Source organism: Colossoma macropomum, unplaced genomic scaffold (assembly GCF_904425465.1).
Source record: "Colossoma macropomum unplaced genomic scaffold, Colossoma_macropomum, whole genome shotgun sequence".
Classification (NCBI taxonomy): domain Eukaryota; kingdom Metazoa; phylum Chordata; class Actinopteri; order Characiformes; family Serrasalmidae; genus Colossoma; species Colossoma macropomum.
Window position 1 is genome coordinate 34,639,175 of NW_023494802.1, and position 23,423 is coordinate 34,662,597.

Sequence of the window (23,423 nt, forward strand, 5' to 3'; positions counted from 1 at the left end):
ATGTAAAACTGTAGATTCTGTCAAACTGATGAGGCTGAGGGATACATTGCTGTGCTACACATAACAAAACAATAACTTACTAAACTCTAGTTTTATGCTAGAATGCCCCCTTAATAATGCTACAACATGGCTTGTGAAACTTTGGACATTGTTTGGATTCTCTTTGGAACACAGGAGAGGTTTTGCCTCCTTGTTCTCTCTCTGCCTGCCAATCAACTGCTCCGTCCAGCTATGCAGGATGCTCTGCTGTTCCTCGCTAAGAACGTGCTGCAGCTTCCGCCACGTAAGGTGAAGCACTGGTTCCAGTACTTAAAACTACCTTTTTATGATGACAGCTTGTAAAAGGCCATTCCAATGTACTGCATTAAGTACATTTTCTGAGTGACTGTAATGAATAAAACTGTTCACATGATCAAATGTGTTATTTATCAGAATGGTATTTATTCCAACTGTAAACAAAACATGATTCTTTTTCGATTACACATCCCTCCTTGGGAATCATTATTATTCCATAGTGTTCATGGAGTCGCAAAAGACCCAAATACAGGCCTGGAAAAAAAAACGTTTGGTGAAAATGCGTCAAGTGGCCTGAACACACCTGTACCAAGTCATTAGCAATTTCCTTCGAGCTTGTATGGGCAGATATGAATGTGTTAGCCAATGAATGACGCACCGGAATACTTTTGGACCTGTGGGGCAGGTTTCCCGGGTAGGGATTAAGCACAGTCCTGGACTACACAGAATTCTGAATGGAGCTGTTCTGTTAAAAGGAAAATATGGTCCATGACCATGCTTAATCCTTGGCAGGGAAACTAGCCCCTGATCTGGACTAGCTAATGCACTAGGCTAATTTGTCATGTCTTTTCTGTCACATGTTTATTCAAGCTAACTTAAAGGAATACTTTTCAGCCTGATCTGCAGCAAACAGTTGATTATCACAGAGAAAAAAATTCCCTGTACTTACAAGAGAATAGAAACTGATCTAAACGCTCTTATAAGCCAATGGGCTGGTACTTCAGCATGTGCTGCCTTATAAGTGTTTTGGGTCAAGCTCTTTTACCAAGAACAGGGAACAGTGTCCAATAGGTCTGTCACGATTGTGAAACTTATATACACAAATATTAAACAAGTCCGAAGTGGTCAAATTGGTTGATTAGCTATCTTGCTTCCTACCAGTCAATATTTATAACACCTCCCAACAGTTCAAGCTCAAACAAACAAACATTACTTGCTGCTGTCCTCTAATGGAGTTATTAACAAGCATCAAATAAGCAAACATTACTCGCTGCTGCCCTCTAAACGTGGTATAGCACTAGACAGATGTGTTGTCAACTTTCATTTTCATTATACTCATAATGTATCTCAATAAATGCTTTTTCTGCTGTTATTTACATGTATTTGCCTCAACCCAACTGAGAAAATCACACCCAATTCACATTCAGTTTATTGCAACATAAACAGTTGATTGTGAAAGCGAACTACTTCGGAAAACACCTGCAAATAATAACTCAAATAATTGCGTTCAGGTGATTAGGCAAGAATTCTGACTGGCCTAATGTCAAAATTACTGTATGTGGAAATCATCTGTATGCTATAGAGCATGCAAATACAGATTAGGCTGAAAAATGCTGGTGGTATTCCTTTAAGGTCATCGTGGTCAGGGTGAAAAGCTGCTCAGTGCTTTCAGGTCCAGAAAATGAAACTTTCATGATAATCCAGGAACTACAGAAGTGATTTCCCGAAATTAAATGAATAATAAAGAGTTTATGTCTAGGAAGAGAATCAAATGAACATTTATTTAAATCTGTTGAAGAATATTGCACAAGTCACAACCCTTGAAAAGCCAAAAAAAAAACAAAACAAAACAAACAAAAAAAAGTTTTGTGTCTGTTGATGTGTGCTGTGCTGTAAAAGCGTAGGTAGTAGTGAACATCCCACAAATACACATACAGTAGAATAAATCATAGTGTTGGATGGTCTAATAGAATCCATATATGAAAATATTGACAAGAGAGATGCCTGAAAGATCTCAAATCCAGCTACCAAGAATTACATTTTGGAATAAAGCAGAGCCTGACTGGTTGCTCTAGTACCAGAAATGAGTGACGGTCTATGTTCCAATTTGTGGATCACATCTATGCAGCCATAAGGACAGACAGAACAGTTATATTTGAACTTCTCTTCCTAACGGGCAAATCTGATACTAGTTTGGTGACGCTTTGAATCCTACGTTGGGGACCATTATGTGCATCAGATTTATTATTGACAAGGTCATATTTCATATCAGCTGCAGCCTGCTTAAGCCATCATGAGCAGGGAGCAGAAGCATCTATAAAACCTTCAGAAAGGTAGAGCATGTTTATAATCTATCCACTCTCATTAAGATAAACTGTAAAATATTGCAGTTGTACTGATCACGACGATGAAGAACGATGAAAGCATTTTGGAGCTAAACTTTGGGAATGATCTCCACACCTATTAATCTCACTTTTTCCTTCACTCAGAATTTTTCAATCGTCTTGTGACATCTTACTGAAATTTCACCAACAGATGATGCGCCGAACAAGGGGTGGTGTTCAACCGCCTGTTTGGATCCATATCATGGCCACAGGTTGGAATACGCCAGTGTTCTTTACCTAATCTCGATCTGCTGCGTCCGCATCAAATGGTCGGTAACCACAGACAGTCATTTTGATGGGTTTCCCTGTGCTTTGCAAAAAGAACAGAAAACCTGTTCGCTTGAAATGCAGCTGATGGGCAGGACATCATCCTTTGGGGTTCTAATATACAGTCCAATGCAGAAATTAGTTCAGCCCTGGTGAAATTACATGTTTTGTTGGTGAAAATAAGTATCTTTAATACGCCACTGTTCTGCTAATTTTAGTGTACAATTTCTATTTTCTTGCTGAGTTTAACATATTAAAAAAGACATACTATAAAACCACAATGAGTGTGTTAACATGCACTTAATAATCTGATAACTGCAAAAAATCAGATATTGTCAGTAATCCGATCAACGAGTTTATATGCACTGGAGTAATCAGATCATGTGAAAACTCTCTACATGAGTCAGAGAGAAACATTAATCGGATTTCTGCTTTACAACCAGCCAATAAACTCACAGAAGAAGACGTGATGTAAACGTGATCTAAAACTTTTTTTTTTCCTGAGAAATCTGATTACTGAGCTAAAATCCAGCTCTTTTTATCAAATTTCTTAATCGGATTTCTAGATTGGAATATGGTGTTTCCATGACCATTTGAATAATTGGATAACTGCAGAAATTAGATTATGATCGGTTTATTGAGCGCATGTAAACGCAGCAAATAAACAGTGACTGTACATTAAAATGTGCAGAAGTGTGTTCTCTGTTGAGGAAGTGTTCACTTTTCTTCACTTAGAAAATCAACTAAGTTGATTTAATTTGACCAGAGGTGCCCAAACTTCTGCATACAACTGTATGTATATTTAGAGTCAACAGATTTTCTGTTTATTGTTCATGGTAAGTGACCTTATGCTACAGATGTGGCACACAGAGATTAGGCTGAACAACACTGAAGTATTCCTGGAACTCAAAAAACACAACCATGTCCATTTATAATGGAGGGTTGGACATAAACAGAAGTCTTGTACTTGCATTTCTTTACCTCCAAGTACACTGGGACTTGGCTTTGAGGGGACCTTCCATACAGCGACTGCTTGACTCTCTTTACAGATGTACAGGAGGGGGTCACATGGCTTTCGATTTCATTTGCTTGGCTACTTACTCGATCCAATAGCCATGTGTACTTGTTTGGGTTTGATTTGGGCAAAACAAGAAACTACCTCCTCATTTTGGTCGTGACAGCAGGTCCAGTCCTCTGTCCTTCCCTCCATCTTTGCTCCATCTTCAGATTTTTACTTTATTTGGGGGGAGGTGGGGATTCTTTGTTCATTCCTGTGCAATGCTCCGCAGCACATATTTGACTGTGTAGGCGAAAGCGGCGAAGCCGACGATGACGAACAGGTTAGCGAGTGCTCCTCCCAGGAGTCCGTGGTTACGGTTGACCTGCTGGAGGTCAGGGGGCTGATGGGCTGCCCCCGGGGGCAGGTGCCCATTCAGGCCTGGGTGACCGTTCTGTGCGTGGTGGGGGGTGTCTCCATCCGGCACCACGTCAGGGAGAGGAAGGGCCTGAGAACGCGAGCTCAGCTCCTCCTGCACGCGCTGCTTCTGCTTGATCTCCTGTATCACAAGGGGTAAAGGAGAAGAGAGTACTACAGGCTTCTTGGACAACAGTTTACTGTTTTCCATGCTCAGACACTGCTCTTACTGCTCTTACCCTAAATGTAGGATGTAGTAACCTTATTTGGTGTGTTCGGATGGCAGCTTTCTCACTTGCTCTAAGACTGCATTAATGAATCAATTTCACCAGGGTTTGTTTTAATCGAACCAATAACACATTTACCTCAAACAGAGCCAAATTTTCAAGTGATCTCAAATACCTTGGCTTAGGTGGTTTCTGACACTGTATGATAGTGGTGTACCCAGAATTTCATGTTAAGGCAGGCCTGATTATAGTTTGAGGGGCCAGCTAGCAAGCATTAAGATCCAAAGACATCACTATAGTGAAGATGACAACCACCAACTAATCCACTTCATTGTAGCTAAATCATTATAAAATTACCCACTTATTTCCATAATTAGACTGAAACACAACACTGACATAACTGGCGAAAATTAGTTACTATAACAGCCGACAGCATATCACAACAGGTAAAGGCTAATTAAACAGTCCTACCTTTTACAGCACTAAGCTAGGCTGCTAATGATCATTAAATTTTAGCTGAATTAATTTTCATATAAATAACTGTGATTAACAATTTAATTGTCTTTATAATTATCTCTTTGTACGCAGCCTGAAGTGTCCAAATCGGTTGATTAGCTGTCTTGCTTCTTAGCTGTCGAAACTTATTAGCTTCCGACTGACAACAGAAACAGTTTGAGCTAAAATAAACAAACATCACTCGCCGCTGCCTCTAAATGTGTTACAGCTCTATACAGAAGTCAGAACTTCTGCTTTTGTAGGACTGGTCTCAATAAAATTATCTGCTTTGTTTTATTTATTCTATCAATCTAAGGGATAGAAAAACACACTCAATTCACATTCTGTTTGTTGTGACATACATATCATTGTGGAAAATAACTGCAGTCCGTTAAAATAATTGAGATTAGCACAAATAATTGCATTCACGTGCTCATGTAACAATTTCAACAGGTCTGCATGAAGCACAAATGTCTATGTCGAATGGTTGAACACTGCAATGTTGTCGCTTCTTTATAGTACTGAACTTGGTTTTCACTAAAACAACTCATTAGCTAGCTAAGTAGCCTACATGAACTAGTACAGCTCAACTAAGTTGAGGTCTGATGCAGCCGTTTAAACATTACCTTCGTGACGGAGCCTGTAGAACATTTGTGATTAGATTTTTTTTTACTGGTAACTAATGCAAACTCTAGACACCAAAAATGCTTTGGATTGACTACATTGGGAATCACAGGAAAATTCTGTAAATTCAATTAAGAGCTTGTAAATTAACTCCTAAGTCATCGTCTGTGTCGTCATACGCAAAAAACTGCTTCGCCAGGAGGACTGGAGGTTTGCATTTTGATTTTGCTATATCAGAGCTGAACAATAGCTGTGTGGTTGAGCTGTGGCCGAAACTGCTCAGTAATTCATTTTACTATCTGGGGACAATGCTGACTGTTCACATCATTCAGCCCCTGAATTATACTTACATCAACAACATCTGGAAACAGCTCACAGAACACTTTGTCCTTAATGTTGAAGGCTAGACTCTGCGAAGCAAGCTGTCTTTTCTGTGGACGACATGTTTCAAAAATGTTTAAACTTTAAAAAAAAATTTGCATCCACATATGTACAAAAGCATTTTACTGGAAATGTAAGTGCTTTGTAGGACAGATAAAATAAAGTAGTGTATTTGTGCATTTCAAGTTTAGCAGAAAACTCGAGGTGCCCAAATGATGCAATAATTACTAGTTTCATACGCACTGTGAAATCGGAGGTCTCAATGCTGCCGAGGGTGGGGCCTTTTTCTACCATGAAGCTCAAGAGACCAGTCAGGATGGTGGACACTGACCATGCTGGGTTCCAGGTGTCAGGGTGAAAATCAGTGATGGAGAGACATAATCTGAAAAACAAAGACATGTCTTAGCAAGTACATTCATATTTATAATGACTAATCAGACTGTCTAATGTCTTAAAAAATATCAGCACAACTACATGGTGTGGATTGTCCATAAAGGTGTCTGATTAGTAATGATAGCAGCATTTTATTAATTCGGCAGTGCTGTATGTGACTGACAGTTGTGAGAATGTTGAGAATGTCGGCTGCAAATGCAAACATTTTCTTACCTTGTATTACATTTAAATCTGCCATTGGGCGTTATCATGTATATGCTTGGTGGTTTGAAAGGGAATTCTCTGGGGAATATAAGCTTGCCATGATAATAACCCCCTGTAGACAGATTAAAAAAAAAACACAGTAGATAAAAGATAACAACAGCACAATGAATGGAACTGATGTAGAGCACAAAAAGTGCATTGGGGAAATACAGAAATATAAAAATAACCTTCGTAAGGAGTTTTCTCAGGACCACGGACAAGATAGTGCCTGAATTGAAAAGAAAAGTGCCAGAATGTTATAACATAATAACAGAGAGAGAACAAACAGCACAAAATACCAGTTTACCAAATGCTGAACAGAAAAACATAAAGCTTTACCACTCCAAAATGTTTGAGGGGAGAGGTTCTGCACATATGTATGGGACCGGGTCTTTCTTTATGCGCAGATAGTCCTGCTTTAATCTTTGTGTTGCTGTTGTTGGTGCCCTCTTGTTTATGTTGCTGCTCATCTGAAAAAGAACAACAAAAGACACAGTTACTCAAAGATGGGCTACAGATTACTCGTTATAAAGCCAGCTATTATAACAACAAGAGTGCCATTCAGAAGCACTGAGAAAAGACCAGTACCTGAACGTCAATAAATAAAAAAAGGTGAATACAGACTTTGGTAGTAACAAAATACTTATAACGGGCATTTACATAATCAGGATACACAAAAGAAAAATTATGATTATATTTTTTTTTAAAAACGTATCAACTTATCAAAATATTTCATTACATTTTTAAGCAGAAGTAGAGATGCGCTGATATGGGAACTGATGCCAGTATCCAATAATGTTCATGTAAGTACTGTGTAAATATAACACATTTCTATAGAGTCACAAATGCAGTAAAATTATATCCTAAATAAAATACTGACATTTCAATGCAGTCCAGTGTCACTTAAACATCACGCTCCTCCTGAGTACAATAAATCATTAAATACTGGTCTGAAATATTAGTTTAACCTAAATTCTGTTCGATACCAATATTTATTATCTGATCTGATATCATTGTACATCCCCAGCACACATGAAGAAAAGGCAATTATGTCACCTATAATGTATATTTGGTTTCATAAAACAGTGCAGTGTTCCTGTTTGCCTCGTGTTAATCAGATTACGTTACTGTAATATAATGATTACTTGGATTAGGTTACTGTTTCCATTAGTTAACAGTTAGTTAACAGTGCAGGAACACATTTTAAAGTAACTCTAAGCCCTGGTTTGACAGTTATTTGTAACCGTTTAAAGGAACTGCACTTTCTCTTAGTTCCCTTCTTTTGACATTGAATTAGAGAACGTCATTTAAAGATGAGACCGGAGAGAAAGAAGAAAGTGAAATGTCAGACTTTCCATTTGACACGACACACCTACTTAAGTTACTACACAAGATCACCTTAGCTATTGTTAACTTGACATTAGCTGGTGAAGTTGGTCAGCTAAAAGAGGGAGTGTTATAAAGGTCTGTTATTTACACTGTAACCGGGATTTAGCTGTTATGTATGTACTGTACTGCTATGTAACTGTTATTTAGCGCTATAACTGCTGCACCATTTAAGGTGGGACGGGGAAATATGAACAAGAAGCCAACTTCAGCTTCGTCTTGTTGTTGTTGACCAGTCAGTCTGTCAGCAGCCAGGCGAGCTCACTCGGCCAAAAGGTTGAATACAGCGCTGTAATACAAAGCGAGCCACACTCAGTGAACGCTAAACAGACAGAGAGCACAAAGTAAACAGCCGCCCACAGCGAATAAACCCCGACTGTGTATAAACGGACAGGCTGGCGAACGAACGGTGGAGGATTTACTGCCTGCCGAACAAGAGCCACTCAACACGAGCGGCAGCGCGGCGGACTCTTACCTCTTTAACAGCCGATAAAGAAACGAACCGGGGCCGAACCGTGTGATGTCGCGGCGTTACTTTACTTTCGACTGAAAACGACCGAAATAAATTTACAAAGGCAACACAAATTTAAGCTTCCAGCTCAGAGAAATTGTCATCTATGCCCCATTCCAATATGGCCCCCACACAACAAGGAAGTGATGACGCTAAACGAAAATAAAAGTTTGTTACGGTGTTTCGCATTAGCGCCTCTTCAAAATAAAAGTACGACGATTTATTAAAGGGGAACCCCACTGTTTTTGTCAAAATTTCCACATCATTAAACAGCTAAGATGTAAAAAAAAAGTGATACAGAGTGGTTTGGTATCAGTGGCGGTGATAGGAACCAGACGTCTGAAGAGTTTAATGCCTCTGAAAGCTACCTCACAGAAAAGTCATTGCACAAGATGGTTGTAAATCCTCTGCCTGATGTCTGAGATATTGTTTTATGATAGTTTTATGATAAAGCTTAGGCTTAAAACGTCTCGTTAATCCATTTATTTTGTCCATTCATTGCAGAGGGGTACATGCAATGAGTTGGCAAAATAGTCCCTAGAGAACATACTTTTATCATCATAAACATTACATTAAACACAGAAGACACGTGTAGGTTAACTGGCAGTTTTGGACAGTAAATAAAATAGCTGTACTTGTGTTGTAGATATCACAACCCCTGGTTCCTGTCACCACCACTGTAAAGAAATCAGTAGTCAGTAAGATTCTCTACAATGAAGCATTTTTCATCAAACCACTCTGAATGACTTTGTTTACACGTCAACAACAGAATTATGCAAACATTTTGAAAATATCTCCTTTAAGCTGCGTTCAAAACCCCGTACTACTACACTACACATACTATGCTAATGAATGGAGGTCTATTGGTGGTGTACTATTTTTGACCTACTATTTAGCACAGTAGTATGTGGTTTTGGATGCAGCCTTAGTTTTGATAGTACCCGACTTATTTTGACCATTTATCAATTTTCTCAGAATTAGAATTGAGAATTGGACAATTAAAAATGTATTAATGACCTCATTCATGTCAATATCCAACATGACATTTGTTTTCATAGCTTGTCTAAGCACAAATCTGAAGAACTCCTTCAAAGTTTTATCACATGATTTTTGTATTAAATTTAGTCTTTTGGTCACTTGGGACTATTAATCTTAACAAGACAAAAAGAAATTTGACCATGAGTAAACATATGAAAAATACATGTAAAAGTGATTAAAAAAATTAAGAAGAAATGAAAAAAAAAAAAATCAAAATGTCCTCAACTGAGCCATTTTTCCTTATTTTAATTTAGTTTTTGGACATGAAAGAGTAATTGTTGCTATAAGCTATTAGCACTATGGGCTGCATCCCAGTATTTCAAAGTTCATCAGTTGGACAGCACTAATATTATTGAAATATTCTACTAACATTGATCCTATGTTAACATTAAGATTAAGGTATTAGTCATTGTCATAGCCTACTTATTAGGCTCATCATTTCGCAGACCTGTTTTGTTTATCTATTTTCCTGTTTTCTGTGGATCTTGAGTGTATCAGACCACATCATAAGTCTTTATATATTAATGAAATGAACCTTTTAACCAACTGTGTCTGAACACATCGGAATTAGACCTCCGCATTTAACCCATCCGTGCAGCGAAACACCACATACACACTAGTGAACACACACACACTAGGGGGCAGTGAGCACACTTGCCCGGAGCGGTGGGCAGCCCTATCCACGGCGCCCGGGGAGCAGTTGGTGGTTAGGTGCCTTGCTCAAGGGCACTTCAGTCATGTACTGTCAGCCAAGGCGATCAAACCGGCGACCTTCTGGTCACAAGGCTGGGTCCCTAACCTCCAGCCCATGACTGCCCCATATCACTTGCACTGGTGCAAAAAGAAGGTCTGGTTTAATGTTTAGGTCTTAAATGCAAAATATACATTATACTGATGAAGATATGATGACAATAGTAGATAATTCACTTACATCCTCGAAGACACGTCCTTTACCAAGTTTTGACTGAGTTCTCTTTGAATACTCTTTCAATGCACTCACAAAAGTCAGATTCATCCACTTGCAGGGGTCCAAGGCACAACTTACTTTACAAAATGTTCTTCCGCTCATTGCCTGCAATTACATATTTGCACCAGAGAGGTCTCCAAATCCCCAAAATGTATATAGTGTAACTTTAACCGCAAAAATTAATGGAAGAAAGAAAAAACATATTCATATTTTTTCCTTTTTTAAAGGATTATAGCAATATAATGCAGTACCCATTCATTGCTAATAAAAAACAGAATATGAAGTTTAATCATTTGTGGTGACCATCTGCATCTCTGTTCTTTTTTCGACTGGACACTTTCAGGATAATTTGCACTTATCTCCTCAGAGTGGTTCCGCAAACATGAGAGTGTCTTCAGTTTAATCCACTGGTCTGCACAGTTCAAAACTACCCAGAGTTACTTTGGTTTGAGGTAAAAGAAGAGGTTGTTAGTATGAATGCGATGGCTGAAAAATATGCAAGTATGCTTTGTAGACAAAATGACTCCTGGTTCCTATCACCACCACTGTAAAGAAATCTGAGAGGGTAAGTTTCTCTAGAACGTACCGTCCGAATTATGTAGAAATCCCCCTTAATAAGAAAACAAGCATAAAGCAACAAACCAAAAACACGCAGAGAGAGGCATTCTCTACTTTATTTCAACTTTTTGTTACAAAATACCACCATTTCATGATATATTAGCATTTTGCATCTAAAAAGTACTGTACACGTACAATATCTTATGGTAACACAGTACAGAATTACCATAAAGCAAATGTAAGACTACACCAGCATAGTCATCATTCAACAACACATTCTACACTTAAACTGAACAGTTTACAGAAACAGATTTGAAGTAAAATTTCCCAAATACTGAGAAATTGGGATTTACTGCCATCACTGTCTAATAAAACACAAAGAAATCAATAATGGTGTATGATCTGTAAGAAAAGATGATAACGGTATTGAGAAAAAGATAAGATGCTGTCATAAACATTTTACAGACATGCAGCTGTAAACTCCTGAAGTGTTATTCTCTCCAAGTGGCTAAACTCTAAAAGATATTAAATGCAAAAAATAAAGTGAGATAATATAGGCAAAACTAAAAGAAACATAGAGGATAAGTCCAGCTGATCCCCATAAAGCCATAAAAGCTGTACAAACATTCCTTCAAACCATTTTAAACATTCAAAACGAAAGCACAGTTTATGTCTACATAGCTTCACATATGGTTGTGTATAAAAGTCATGGTCAAATTACATATTTTGCTGGTTTTCTAAGTGAAAATAAATAAATAAATCTAATTTACACAGTTTTCACCTTATCCCAGATGTAGCTGATCGGCCGAAACATGTTTTGAGTCCAAATTCTGCTTCTTTAGTTTAGAATTGGAGGCTAATATTGCTAACAAACACTAGAAGTCAATAGTCACCCAAATAGCTAAAACTGTTTCTGTAAAAATACATCACTAAAACCTCTTTCAATCTGCCCAAACCGCTTGCAGGTCTTTATTAGGGAGTAGGCATGATCTAGAATCAGTATTTATGACAATGATAGTCATAAATGCAGAGGAATCTGATCCAAGATCAGTCCTACTATGTGAATACCAGCCTTGATGTTGTCTAAAATAACTGCAATGTTTGGTTTTTACGGCTCTCAGTAAGTCATGCTGTGCTCTGAATCACACTGGCAAGTCTGTGCAACCTTGATCAAGACCTGGATGTGGTTTGAGAGGTTTTGGTGACATATTTTACAGAAACAATTTGGGCTATTTGGGTGACTACTGACTTCTAATGTTTGTTAGCAACGTTAGCCTTGTAGCTCCAGTCCTAAACTAAAGAGATTAAATCTGGACTCCAAACATGTCTCAGTTGATCGATTACATCTGGGCTAAGCAGAGAACTGGACAAGCGTAATTTTTCATTGTAGTGTTCCTTTTAAGTTGCACTATGTAAGATTTTTGTTAAAATTGAAAGGAGTAAAATGAATAAATCAAGATGGAAAAAATACACTCTAAAATATGATGTGCTCGCACTTCTGCAAGACACCCTGTAAAGCCTGAAATAACAATTCAAAACAAAAAGTCAGAGGCGCTGGTCAGATTTTGCAGACGTTTTTTCAGACCACTTTATACGTCTTTATGTATTAACATCACATACAGCCTCAAAAAGAAGGTCTTCAGTGTTTCAGTGTTTAGGTCTCAATTACAAATTAAACATTATACTGACTCCTACATCCTCAGAAGACCCGTCCTTCACCAAGTTTTGAGTTCTCTTCAAATGCTTTTTCAACACGCTCGTAATCATTCGACTCATCAGCTGGGGAAGGGGTCCGAAGCACAACCCATGTTACAAAGTGTTCTTCCGCCTGTGGCAGCCCATTACACATTTCCACCAGAGAGGTCTCCAAATCCCCAAATCTTACATAGTGTAGCTTTAACATATTGGCAAAAAATAAAATGGCCTTAAGATAAGGCACATATTATATATTATGTAATTTTCTTTTTCTAAATCAGCAAATAAACAGAAATTGTGCACTAAAATTTGCAGAAAAATGCTCCCTGTAGAGAATGTTACTTATTTTCGCTTAGTAAATTAACAAAACATGCAAACTTTTGCATGCAACCATTTATCACAGCCATGAATGTGTACTTCAGCATGTTTGCTGGGAAATGTAAGACTACTCTGCCTACAGAGCTCTATAATCTCTCAAGAGGCCAATCAGTCTGGAGTTAATCGTAAGCATATAGACGCACTGCACTGCAAACAGAAAATCTCTGTCCAAACAACTGTAAACATTCTATCCTGTGAAACAGCAATTAGTTGAATCTCTTTAGTTTCCACATCCACAGGAGTCCATCTGTCAAACTCTGCATAAAAAGAAACAGAAGGAAAAATGAGTTATGAAGCCTCAGCAGTGCCCGGCAGAAATGGCAGCAGGTAGCAGGACGTGCTGCCCTGCTGAAAATGACCATTAGATTTGGCTTAATGGTTTCAGTAACACTTTATTTGAATGGTCCACTGTAGATACTTTGGAAATGCTCATTCTGTCTACAAGTAGCCTTTAACTAAATACCCATTAAATGCAACTGAACTTCCAAGTTCAGTGTGAAAGAGTTTATTAAATATATCCCTATCTATCCAACCCTAAATCTAAACTGAACCTCAAGGCAAAATCTACATCTAATCCTAACTGTAACCCTGTCCATAAATGTTGTTGATAATCAACTGAACATCACCAGAAGGTTTGTTAATGGTTTAAGTATGTGTAGAGCATCTATAGGGGACCATCCAAATAAAGTGTGACCATGGTTTCCAATAGAGACCCAAAGCTTCCTGTAGAATACTTTTAGATCCGTTTAGGAAACCATCAAATGCATTTGGAAACAGCCACTAGTGACCAGTTAAATCATTAGGATCCTTAACACCATTATATATAAAGCCATCAAAAAAGGCAAAACACATTACAAACAGTCAGAAACCAAAAAAACACTTAATGGTTTTTCAGCAGGGTGTAAATACCTGAATGAGTGGCGGAAGTGAATGCTTCTCCGCTTCAGCTTCTCGGGGTTGTGGGATGCCATGTGGGAAAACTCGCGGAAGATGTCTAGGTAAGTGGTGTCGCCTGAAACAGGAAGGAACACAATGACAGGTTTAAAATTTTGGGCACCCCCTGGTCAAATTATATGTTTTGTTGAAGTGAAAATAAGCACATATCCTCTACATTTTTCACAATTACATGATATTAGTTGAATTTAATATAATGGAAAAAAGGAAAACATTAAATGTGGCCCATGAACAGTTATGGAACATTTTATATTTGACCTTTTAGCAAATAAATAGAAATTGTGCAAAACATTTTTATATTTAAGTTTGTTCCCTGCAGAGGACGTTATTTTTACTTACTAAACTGGACAAAGTGCGCCCAAACATTTACATATGACTATAAACACAATTCTGTGTCTCTCCTTAGATAATGAAGTGTTAAAGCACAAAAAACTGGTGGTTGATATTTCTGTACATGAACTATGTACAGAGGGATGTTTAACAGAAACTCCTGAATAAACAAGTAGAGAAACACAATGAGTGCACCAGACAGGTGTACTGCATGAAACAATTAAGGTAACATCCTACCACGCTCTGTTCAGTGGCATGTATAAAAATGCTGGGCAGGACCAGCAGACCTCAATTTTAGAGACAGTGGCTCGCGGCTAGTGTTTCAACAGGTGACTAAGGAGACTAAAGCATAATCTGCATTTAGATCTGTGTGAAAGACATCAGTAAATATATTGGCACACATTCTGTGACTGTGATGCTCGTAAATTAGAGCAATATGTAAGGAAAAACAGCATCTGTTCCTCAGGTGACAGAGAATGTCAGTACAGGCTATGATCACACTGTGTCAACAAGAACAGTCCGTCCACAACTACATATAGTGGGGCTGCACACTGAGAGTTCATCAGATGCTGATTGCAAAGATGTAGAAAACAGTGATCTGGTCAGATGAGCTATCTGTAACCATAGTGCATATGCAGTGTACACCAAGAGAACAGCACAGCCCTGAATGCCTGAACCCTACAGTGAGAAGGGTCCGGTTATTCTGACGGACGTTTATGCTATGATGAAACACTATTATTCTGATGGAAGTGGTTTCTTTCAGAATGACAGTACCCCCCCCTCCACAGGGCATGAGGGATCACTGAATGGTTTAATGAATATGAAGATATTATGTTTTTTTATCGATCTTACAAGGGAAATCTTTCTAATTGCTGCCTAACTATGCTCAGTCTGGGAGTACCACAACTTGTGGGATTTGAACCCACAACCTTCTGCATCATCCCTCCTACCAACAAAATGCTAGAAATCATATGATGTAGCCTTTGCAGTCACCAAATCTCAACCAAGCTGAACACCTATATGGGATATTGCACTGATGTGTTAAGACACGTCTCTTTACCACCTTCATCAAAACATAAATTGAGGAAATATTTTTTGGAAGAACATCGATCCTTCCCTCCAGTACAGTTCCAGAGACATGCCAAATCTATCCCAAGGTGTACTGAAGCTGTTCTTATGGCCCAACACCTTACTAAGACACTTTCTGGTGGCTTTTTCTTTGTCAATTGTCTGCAAATATGTTGTATACAATTCATTGACCAACATACATAAAACGAAATTTGTTGTAGTGACATGCATGAAATGATTATATGATGCTAGTCCTCCAGAACTCTAAAAGTAGGTTTTAAATAATTTCTAGTAAGCTGTAAAATATGAATATTTCATGTTTCTGAAATACTGAAAAAAAGAAAATACCTTCTGGGTGTGGTTTATTTTTATAAACATAATATAACAGTGTCTATGTTAACTATAACAGTGTCTATGTTAACTATAACAGTGCATTTTATGTTCAGCTAATGCACAATTTGCCTTGAAACATGAGGTCATGCTTTGAGACAACACAGTAGCAGAGTGTATAAAAGCCCAGCGTTAAGCTCCATGACACCTCCATTCACTAGATCTTCGTGTCTCACATTGTGGTTGCCCAGGAAGGAAATAATGGAGCTGAACTTTTTGCTGGCCTGTGTGCTTTTCTCAGGCTTCAGGAACCAGCCAGTGCAGACTGTTTGAGCCAGGCTAGCGCAATAACTCTGAGCACAGGACGGCAAATCTATTTCAAAGTAAGACAGTGAGTACACTAGCAGACCGGGGTTCTACCGCAGGACGCCGGAAGGAATTAGGAAATTTGCAAACTGTGCTGTGTACCAACGTACGGCTTTTATTTCTGCAAGCTGATTTCCAGTCGTGTAAATGGTACTGAAAAAGTAGGTAGCCGTAGTGTTGCATTGCGGCTGCCAGGGCCTGACCGATATATCAGTTGGCTGATATGGTCAACCTGTGGTTTTAGTGCTGTCAGTGAAAACACCATTGGTAATTAGTGGCTTTTTGTGGAATCTTATAACACAATTAAGATAGCTAATGAAAAACAAGCAAATAAGAGTAAAGTAATAGATCCTTGAAGTTGTGCATCATTCTGTAGTCAGCATCATACCCATATTAGGAGCTCCAGGTCTTTTCTCTGTGAGAAAAATGAATGTTGTTTTCGAAAAGTTGCGCCCTGTGGTAAACAAAAATGTTCTAAACCTGATACGTTTAAATGTTTAACCAAGTGTCACTGGACCCTGAGAATTATGAGGCCATTTAGCAGTTGAAGTATGTATAATGCTACACACAAGCAGGCTACTGCTCCTGCCTACTGAAATAACACTGCATGAAAGAAAGACTATTCAACTTCAGTTCTGTTCTAAAATAATGCCAGGTAAGCAAAGTGTAGACTAGTGTTGCCACAGCAACGTAACACCTTTGACAAAGCTTGCTGGTTTGCATGGGGTATTTTGAATTTGCTAGATTTACAATGTCAACTTGTCATAGGGGCCCTCATATGTGCATGACACCAACTACAGAACAACAAGACAACTTCAGAGGTCTATTTACATCAACCAAAACAGTGCTATAATGTTTATGTACTTTTTGTGTGACAGTTGAGAATTGATAATCATATCACTTAGTAAAGCACAGTTTAACTAAAACTACTGGAGTATAAAATAAAATCTAAAGTAGAAACAAAGCTATATTGGCCAACATCATCGGTTTCTGGCATTTTTAGCCTTTTAAAATTGGCGTCCCTATCAGCCACAGACTTTTCACACAGGTCAGGTCCTAGTTGTGCAGTTATTAAATGTTAAAGATGTAAAAAACATTAAACTCTAAAATCTGACAATGGTCAGTGCTGAAAGGCAGCAGATGGTGAACTGAAACCATATAAGAGTGTGGAGCATTATATGGTCAGAATGGACAATATGGTGTCTAAATATGTATCACACATCATAATCACCTTTGGCTTGAATTATTCTTAACCAAAATTATTTATGCTTGTTGGATAATGTAAATACCTTACGTCATTCAAACACTGGCAGAAACTCCTCTGGAGCTCTGATTGGTTGGCAGTGAGCCATAGGTCTGAGATAAGATTTTGGTTTAAAATCTATTTCTTTTTATACATTCTTAAAAAGATGGTTCTTCAAGGGATCCATGAGAAACACTCAAAGAACCCTTTGCATCATGAAAGGTTCTTCACATTGATGGAGAATGTGCTGTAGCTGGTTCTACATTGAAAAGGGTTTTAAATAGCATCCAAAAGGGTTCTTCTATTGTAACAAGCTTGATATCGTAACAATAGAAGAACCCTTTTGGGTGGCGATATAGATACCATCTACAACACATTCTCTATCAATCTGAAGAACCCCTTCATGATGCAAAGAAACCTTGAATCATGCAAAATGTTCTTGTTCATGTTTCCATATAGAACCAGTTTCTTTACTAAAGAACTCTTGAAGAACCATAATTTTTAAGAGTGTATCCCTTCAATGTGGAGCATTACATGCAGGCAAAACAGGCCCCAAAGAAGCTTATTCTTTCATATTTACCACTGTTTTGCCTTTATTAACATTACATATAAAAACTCAGACACGTGTCGGTTCACTGGTCATTTTGGACAGTGAATAAAATGGCTATATTTGCATTGTAGACATCACAACCCCTGGTTTCTATTATCACTGTAAAGAAATCTGTGTCTGTAAGTGTCTCTCACTTTCAACCACTCTGAACGACTTTGGTTACATCCCAATGATTGAATTACAGATTTAAGTACTAAGAAGTACTAAACTGCCAACAATTTACAAAGCACAGTAACTAAAACACGTTTTTTAGTTCACCAATTTAAGCGTTTTTATATCGGTTGCGCTAACTCATATGGACAGTTAATGCTGTTAGTCAGGCGCATGAATGCAGCAACGTTAGAGAAAGTGAGGAAAAAAAGCACAAAGCAGAGAAAGTGGTTACGAGTTCAGTCACATTTTTATTTTCATTCTTTTTTTTCTCTGTGTTTAAGAAGACAACAGAAAAAAAGGACAGAAGGAAACAGAGCTGAACAGAACAGGTATCAGTGGTTAGTTCACAGAAGAATACTCAAGAGATACGAGTTTTCATACAATAGTCCAACATAATTTACAAGATTGTAGTAAGACACAAAATCAACAGGACAGGAACGGTGTCAGCGGTACAGTTAAAAGCAAGCAGTAGAAGTGTTAGCTTCAGTTAATAGCTATCTACAGCAGAAGGCTACAAACTTTCCCCGTTCGTACAGAACCCTCAATCTTTGTTGAATGATGCAATCTTCTTGTTTTTTTTGGTCACGATGGTTTTTCTCACAATTTCTCTCAAGGCTTTCTGAAAACTGACTAGCATGTTTATTTTAATCGCAGTCTTTGTCTCCTCACAGGAAAGAGTCCTAAGCTTGCTGATAGAAAATAACACGCATAACCGTACAAAAGTGCTACAAAAGTTCACTGGCCAGAGAGACAATGACAGGCACACCAACCAACTTCAGCTATGAAATCCCACCTTCCGAAGCTAGTCTGTAACAGTCTAGTCGGTCTCACTAGCGTTATCTACATGAACAAGTCACTCTTTACCTTGTGTTACTGATAAGAACTTCCAGAGCCTTAGTTTAAAGGAACAGTGGTTACAAATCTGGTGTGGAGAGTATACAGCATGTCCTCTCCATTTGACCTTTGAGCCTGGAAATGTGTCTGTGGGCTCTGATTACCACGCCTTAAAAGTCACAAATGAGTACGGATTATAGTGGATTTTTGGCTAATATCATTTCTAATCTTTCTTTATCTGGGGTTTGAGGCAGGGGTGGGCAATATGGCAAAAATTTAACATCACAATACACAATGTATGTCGTGATATTTTGCTTTTCTGATTTGATAAGTTGGAACAAATACAATGCATATACTGCATGTTTAAAAATGGCACTATAAAAGTACACTGACTTTATTTTAATGGAGAATTCCACTGTTTTTTCCAAATTTCTGCAGAATTACATCATTAAAGAGGTAAACAAAGTAAGCAGTTTGATTTGAAATGCTCCGTTCTAGAGAAACTCACTGAGTCAGAATTCTTCACAGTGGTGGTGTGACGTCTAGACAAAATGCTTTATTGCTTTATTGTTTTACAACAGTTTTAAGACAAACTGTTGATTTAAAACATTTTTAAAATCCATTTATGGTGAAGAGGTATATGCAGGCCATTATAAGCAAAACAGTATCTAAAGACATTTTAGTTTTTCAGATTTACCTCTATTTTACCACTATTTAAGAAAATAATCAAATTTTGTATTTTAAATGCCCCAATCCTTGGTTACTATTCCCACCACTGTAAAGAAATGAGTTGGTAAGATTCTCTACAATCAAGCATTTCACATCAAACCACTCTTACATCTCAGCCATTGAATAATCAACAATTTTTGGAAAAATGTATGAAATTCCCATTAAGAAATCCAATAATTCATTTACCACTTTTCATACAACATCAATGGGATTTGATTCTGCAACCTCCTGGCATTATGTCAGGATCCCGTGCAGATACCACACCTTGGAGTCACATCTAAACATCTTTTTAATAAAAATGCTCAGTGTTATGGAGTGATGATCATACACATAATATGCTCAGAAAAGTCTACTGGTGCGTAACTGTGATAATGTAATACCGTTATATCGCCCACCCCAAGTTTGACACAACAGTAAGCAAGAAGGGGCCATACAATGGAAAGCCATGGTTGAATTGCTTCCAGACCTGAGGTGATTACATAACTGCCATGTGAACTATGGGGCAGTCTACATTAGCATAAAGCTCTTGCTCACAAGGCCTCAGGCCACATCTGATGCCATCTACCCTGCCTCTGCACTTGTGATGTCATGCTGTGGATATTTCTGTCCATGTATACTGCATTAATAGTGAAATTTCATAAGCAGTTAGAGGGAAATAAATGATGCAAAATGCTGTTTCCGTCCAGAGACCACAGACACAGCGCTAGGCTCATTCGTCTAAGCAACATCTTCAAGTTTCGCCCTCGAGCCTGCGTGTGGAGAACTGTACCACAGAGCAAATATTCATATACACAGATTCAGGTACAGTGGAGCACAAAAGCAAAAGGGTTTTGAAAATTCAGGCCAACAGCAACCCATGCACTATAGACAATATAAATAAACAAATAAAAATCAGTTTCTGATCATTTTACATCCTAGTACCAGAAATATGCAGCTGAAACGTACAGTACATACACTATGAACATACACTACATACATGATTTTAAAAACCACCGGTTCGTTGAGCATTTTAATATTTTTATACATCTGAAAATTGGCTTATTTTTCTGTTTGTGTGGGTTGTGGATGCTTTGGATATTTAGCAATGCTGAAATGCATTTAGCAGGTCATTCAGGTGCGAGTTTGGTGCTTCAAATGACAACATCTAACAAATTATGTCAAGTTAAAAAAATACTATCTTCACTGTTTCGATAAAACAATACAAAAAAATACAGATTATCTGTATTCAAATCATCATTGCACTATCGCTCTGGGCAGTACTTAATAATAAAATCCTGTTCAAAGCATTTCTCCTCTCAAGCTACCATCCAAAATAAACAAACAAACAAAAACGTCATGAAAAAAGTGCATAATAGTTCTTTTTAGGTCTACATAATCACCTTTTTTTTTCTTTAAATACTTACTAGGTCTCAACAAAGATGTTTTACTGTATTTTTTAATGTCTACGATATTTGATACATCACAGTTTTATCACCCCACGCCCCCAAGATTCATGCGTTTAATGTCGCAGAATAGTCCCTCAAGGCCCAATCTCTGATTGCACTGCTTACAAACTGTACAAAAGCTACCTCATGCCACTAGAGCACAATGCAGGCGAATGGAGAACAGCTGCCTCAAATGTAATACTGTCTGAAGTGTAACTAGGTTTAGAAAAGAGACACTGTAACTAAGAGCAACACGCTGCTGGACTGAGCGATGGAAAGAAACAGATTAACAAGAAGTGTTAAAGGAACGTTCTGGCATTTTACAAGCTAATATTTATCTGCAGCATCTGTACCATCCAGTATGTTCAATGGTTCCTTGTATTTAGAAAAGAACAGAAAACCTGTTGACTTCAAACTGGAGCTTTAATCAGGCTTGAAATTTTGGCCCAAACCCAAGCACAGCCCGAGAATTGTCTATCTGAGCCCAGCCCAACCAGAGCCACTTCATCAAATATTGAGTTCAAATCAGATCTGAAGATGAAGAAATTTGGTCCAAGCCATTATCAAATTTGGAGCCTCAAACTGACCCGATGACAAGTGTTCTATTCAAAACTGACCCGAACCCAAAGTACAACAATATTCTGTTCACAACTAATTCGAACATAAGCGCAACAATATTCTGTTCAAAACTGACCCAAACTGGACAATCGTCACACATAGTGGCAAATAAAATCTGACAGGATAGCGCTGGTGACATTAGCTGTAATTAGGTCACACTAAAAATACTCTAAAATAATATGCTATAATAAAATAATCAGCAGTAAATTTACAAATTTGTAAATTTGACATCCAAACCCTACAAATATTTCAAACACTGACTCACAACTTATAATAGAAGCCACTGGGCAGCTGCTGAATTCTATGAAAAACCGTTTGGAATATGTGACCATATAGTGGTAATCAAAACCATTACAAAACTGGAGCAACACAATTAAAAAGTAGTGCCTTTATCTTACCTATGGCTTTCTAGTATCCATATCAACAATAAGCTGATAACACATTACCACAAATCAGAACCAGTTACACAGATTTATAGCTTCATTTTATTTAAAATGACCTTTGATTACCTGCAACTGAAGAAGTCTACAGAAATGCTTCACATAAACATTTCCCAAATAAACTGCAGATGCCCATTGTCTTTTATTACATTTTGAGTCGACAAACTTTCTAGTCTTTTCTGTTCTATTGTTCTGTTCTTTGTTCTATTCTTTACATGAAATTAATGTCCGTGGCAACTGACTGTACACTGCAGAAGCAGCAGACAGAGATTAGGTTGAAAAACGTTGGAGTACTCCTTTAAGTGACTCATTATTAGAGATCATCACAACAGGCAGGACAGAAAGTAACAGGGAGGAAGGTGTGGAGTGCAGCAGGATGAGCAATTGGTCCCATAGTGTCATAGACAGACCGAGTGGAAATTCTCTATTTAAGTCTTTAATTGGCTGTATCACAACTTTATCTAACTTTCTGAGGCCCCAGAACTCTGACTGATTAAAACCTCCCAGACTTCCACTTATAGATCTGATAGCACCTTATAATGAGTGGTAGTGTCATCAGTGTTTTTGCCTCATTTTCATCTGACTCTGTGTTGGAATGTGTAGCACACTTTGATAAACTGATACATTGGCAGCACCTTTTACACTAAGTGTCATTTCGCAGACTGAAAGAGAAGCTGAACTGGTAAGAGATGTTCAGAATCTCGGCTTGATTACAGCAGAAGCCGGTCTGCAATGTAAAACAAATAATAATGACATCTTGGTAAGTTATTCTAGGGGAAAATTGCATGCAAATGCAACAGCATTCTAACGCAAATTTCCCATTCTGCCTCAGCACTGGGCCTGGTGCGAACATCTGCTCCCTGTACTGTGTGTGAGGCAGGGAACCAGGAGAGAGGGAGAGAGACAGAGTATATGCTACACTGGGGCATCTAGCACTCAGCTATGTTGAGGCAGATGAACTCCTGTATGCATTTCTTGTACTGTTGTTCTGTGGGGCTGCTGCTGGGATATTGACCTGGCTGACCAAACGGACCCTCTGATTCCCTCATCTCCTCGTTCATGCGTGCCAAACGGAGTCTAGAGAGCAAGAGAGAAGAGGGGGGGGCAGGTTACAACAGATATTTCTTTCAATGTGCATTCAGACTAACTGTAATGTTTGAGTATCTGTAACCATTAAGAAATGTGGATATGCAGTTAATTGCAGAGGAGGAAAAACAAAATTGGTTGATTTCAATGTATCATAAACAAATCAGTGTAGTTATTGCACATAATACACACACATTTAAAAGGGGAATTAGACAAATATTCCAACAAATTGTGCATAATAAAACGGATAAGACATAAACAA

General features: G+C 38.1%; 2 protein-coding genes across 4 annotated transcripts in view; both read right to left on the minus strand.

The window, feature by feature from the left end:
- Nucleotides 1–417: 417 nt before the first annotated feature.
- On the minus strand, nt 418–8,480 carry ube2j2 (ubiquitin-conjugating enzyme E2, J2 (UBC6 homolog, yeast)). 3 transcript variants are annotated; one of them, XM_036591267.1, is made up of 8 exons: nt 8,305–8,480; nt 8,037–8,118; nt 6,783–6,913; nt 6,632–6,672; nt 6,414–6,516; nt 6,051–6,189; nt 5,777–5,857; nt 418–4,222 (listed from the first exon to the last, which is right to left on the minus strand). In XM_036591267.1, exons 3-8 carry the CDS (start codon nt 6,911–6,913, stop codon nt 3,932–3,934), a joined length of 786 nt encoding a protein of 261 aa, XP_036447160.1. In that variant the 5' UTR covers nt 8,037–8,118; nt 8,305–8,480; the 3' UTR covers nt 418–3,931. The 3 variants fall into 3 exon arrangements, with proteins under 3 accessions (XP_036447160.1, XP_036447158.1, XP_036447159.1); XM_036591265.1 differs by having other exon boundaries at nt 7,997–8,118; XM_036591266.1 differs by lacking the exon at nt 8,037–8,118.
- A 4,365-nt stretch (nt 8,481–12,845) lies between these two features.
- The window catches only part of acap3a (ArfGAP with coiled-coil, ankyrin repeat and PH domains 3a), a 114,494-nt gene continuing 103,916 nt past the window's right edge, over nt 12,846–23,423 (minus strand). Inside the window, exons 24-26 of the mRNA XM_036591480.1 lie at nt 23,091–23,152; nt 13,886–13,988; nt 12,846–13,233 (exon numbers count right to left, since the gene is read on the minus strand). Of these exons, the coding sequence (XP_036447373.1) occupies nt 13,227–13,233; nt 13,886–13,988; nt 23,091–23,152 (172 nt within the window). The 3' untranslated portion in view covers nt 12,846–13,226. The remainder of the gene's footprint in view (nt 13,234–13,885; nt 13,989–23,090; nt 23,153–23,423) is intronic.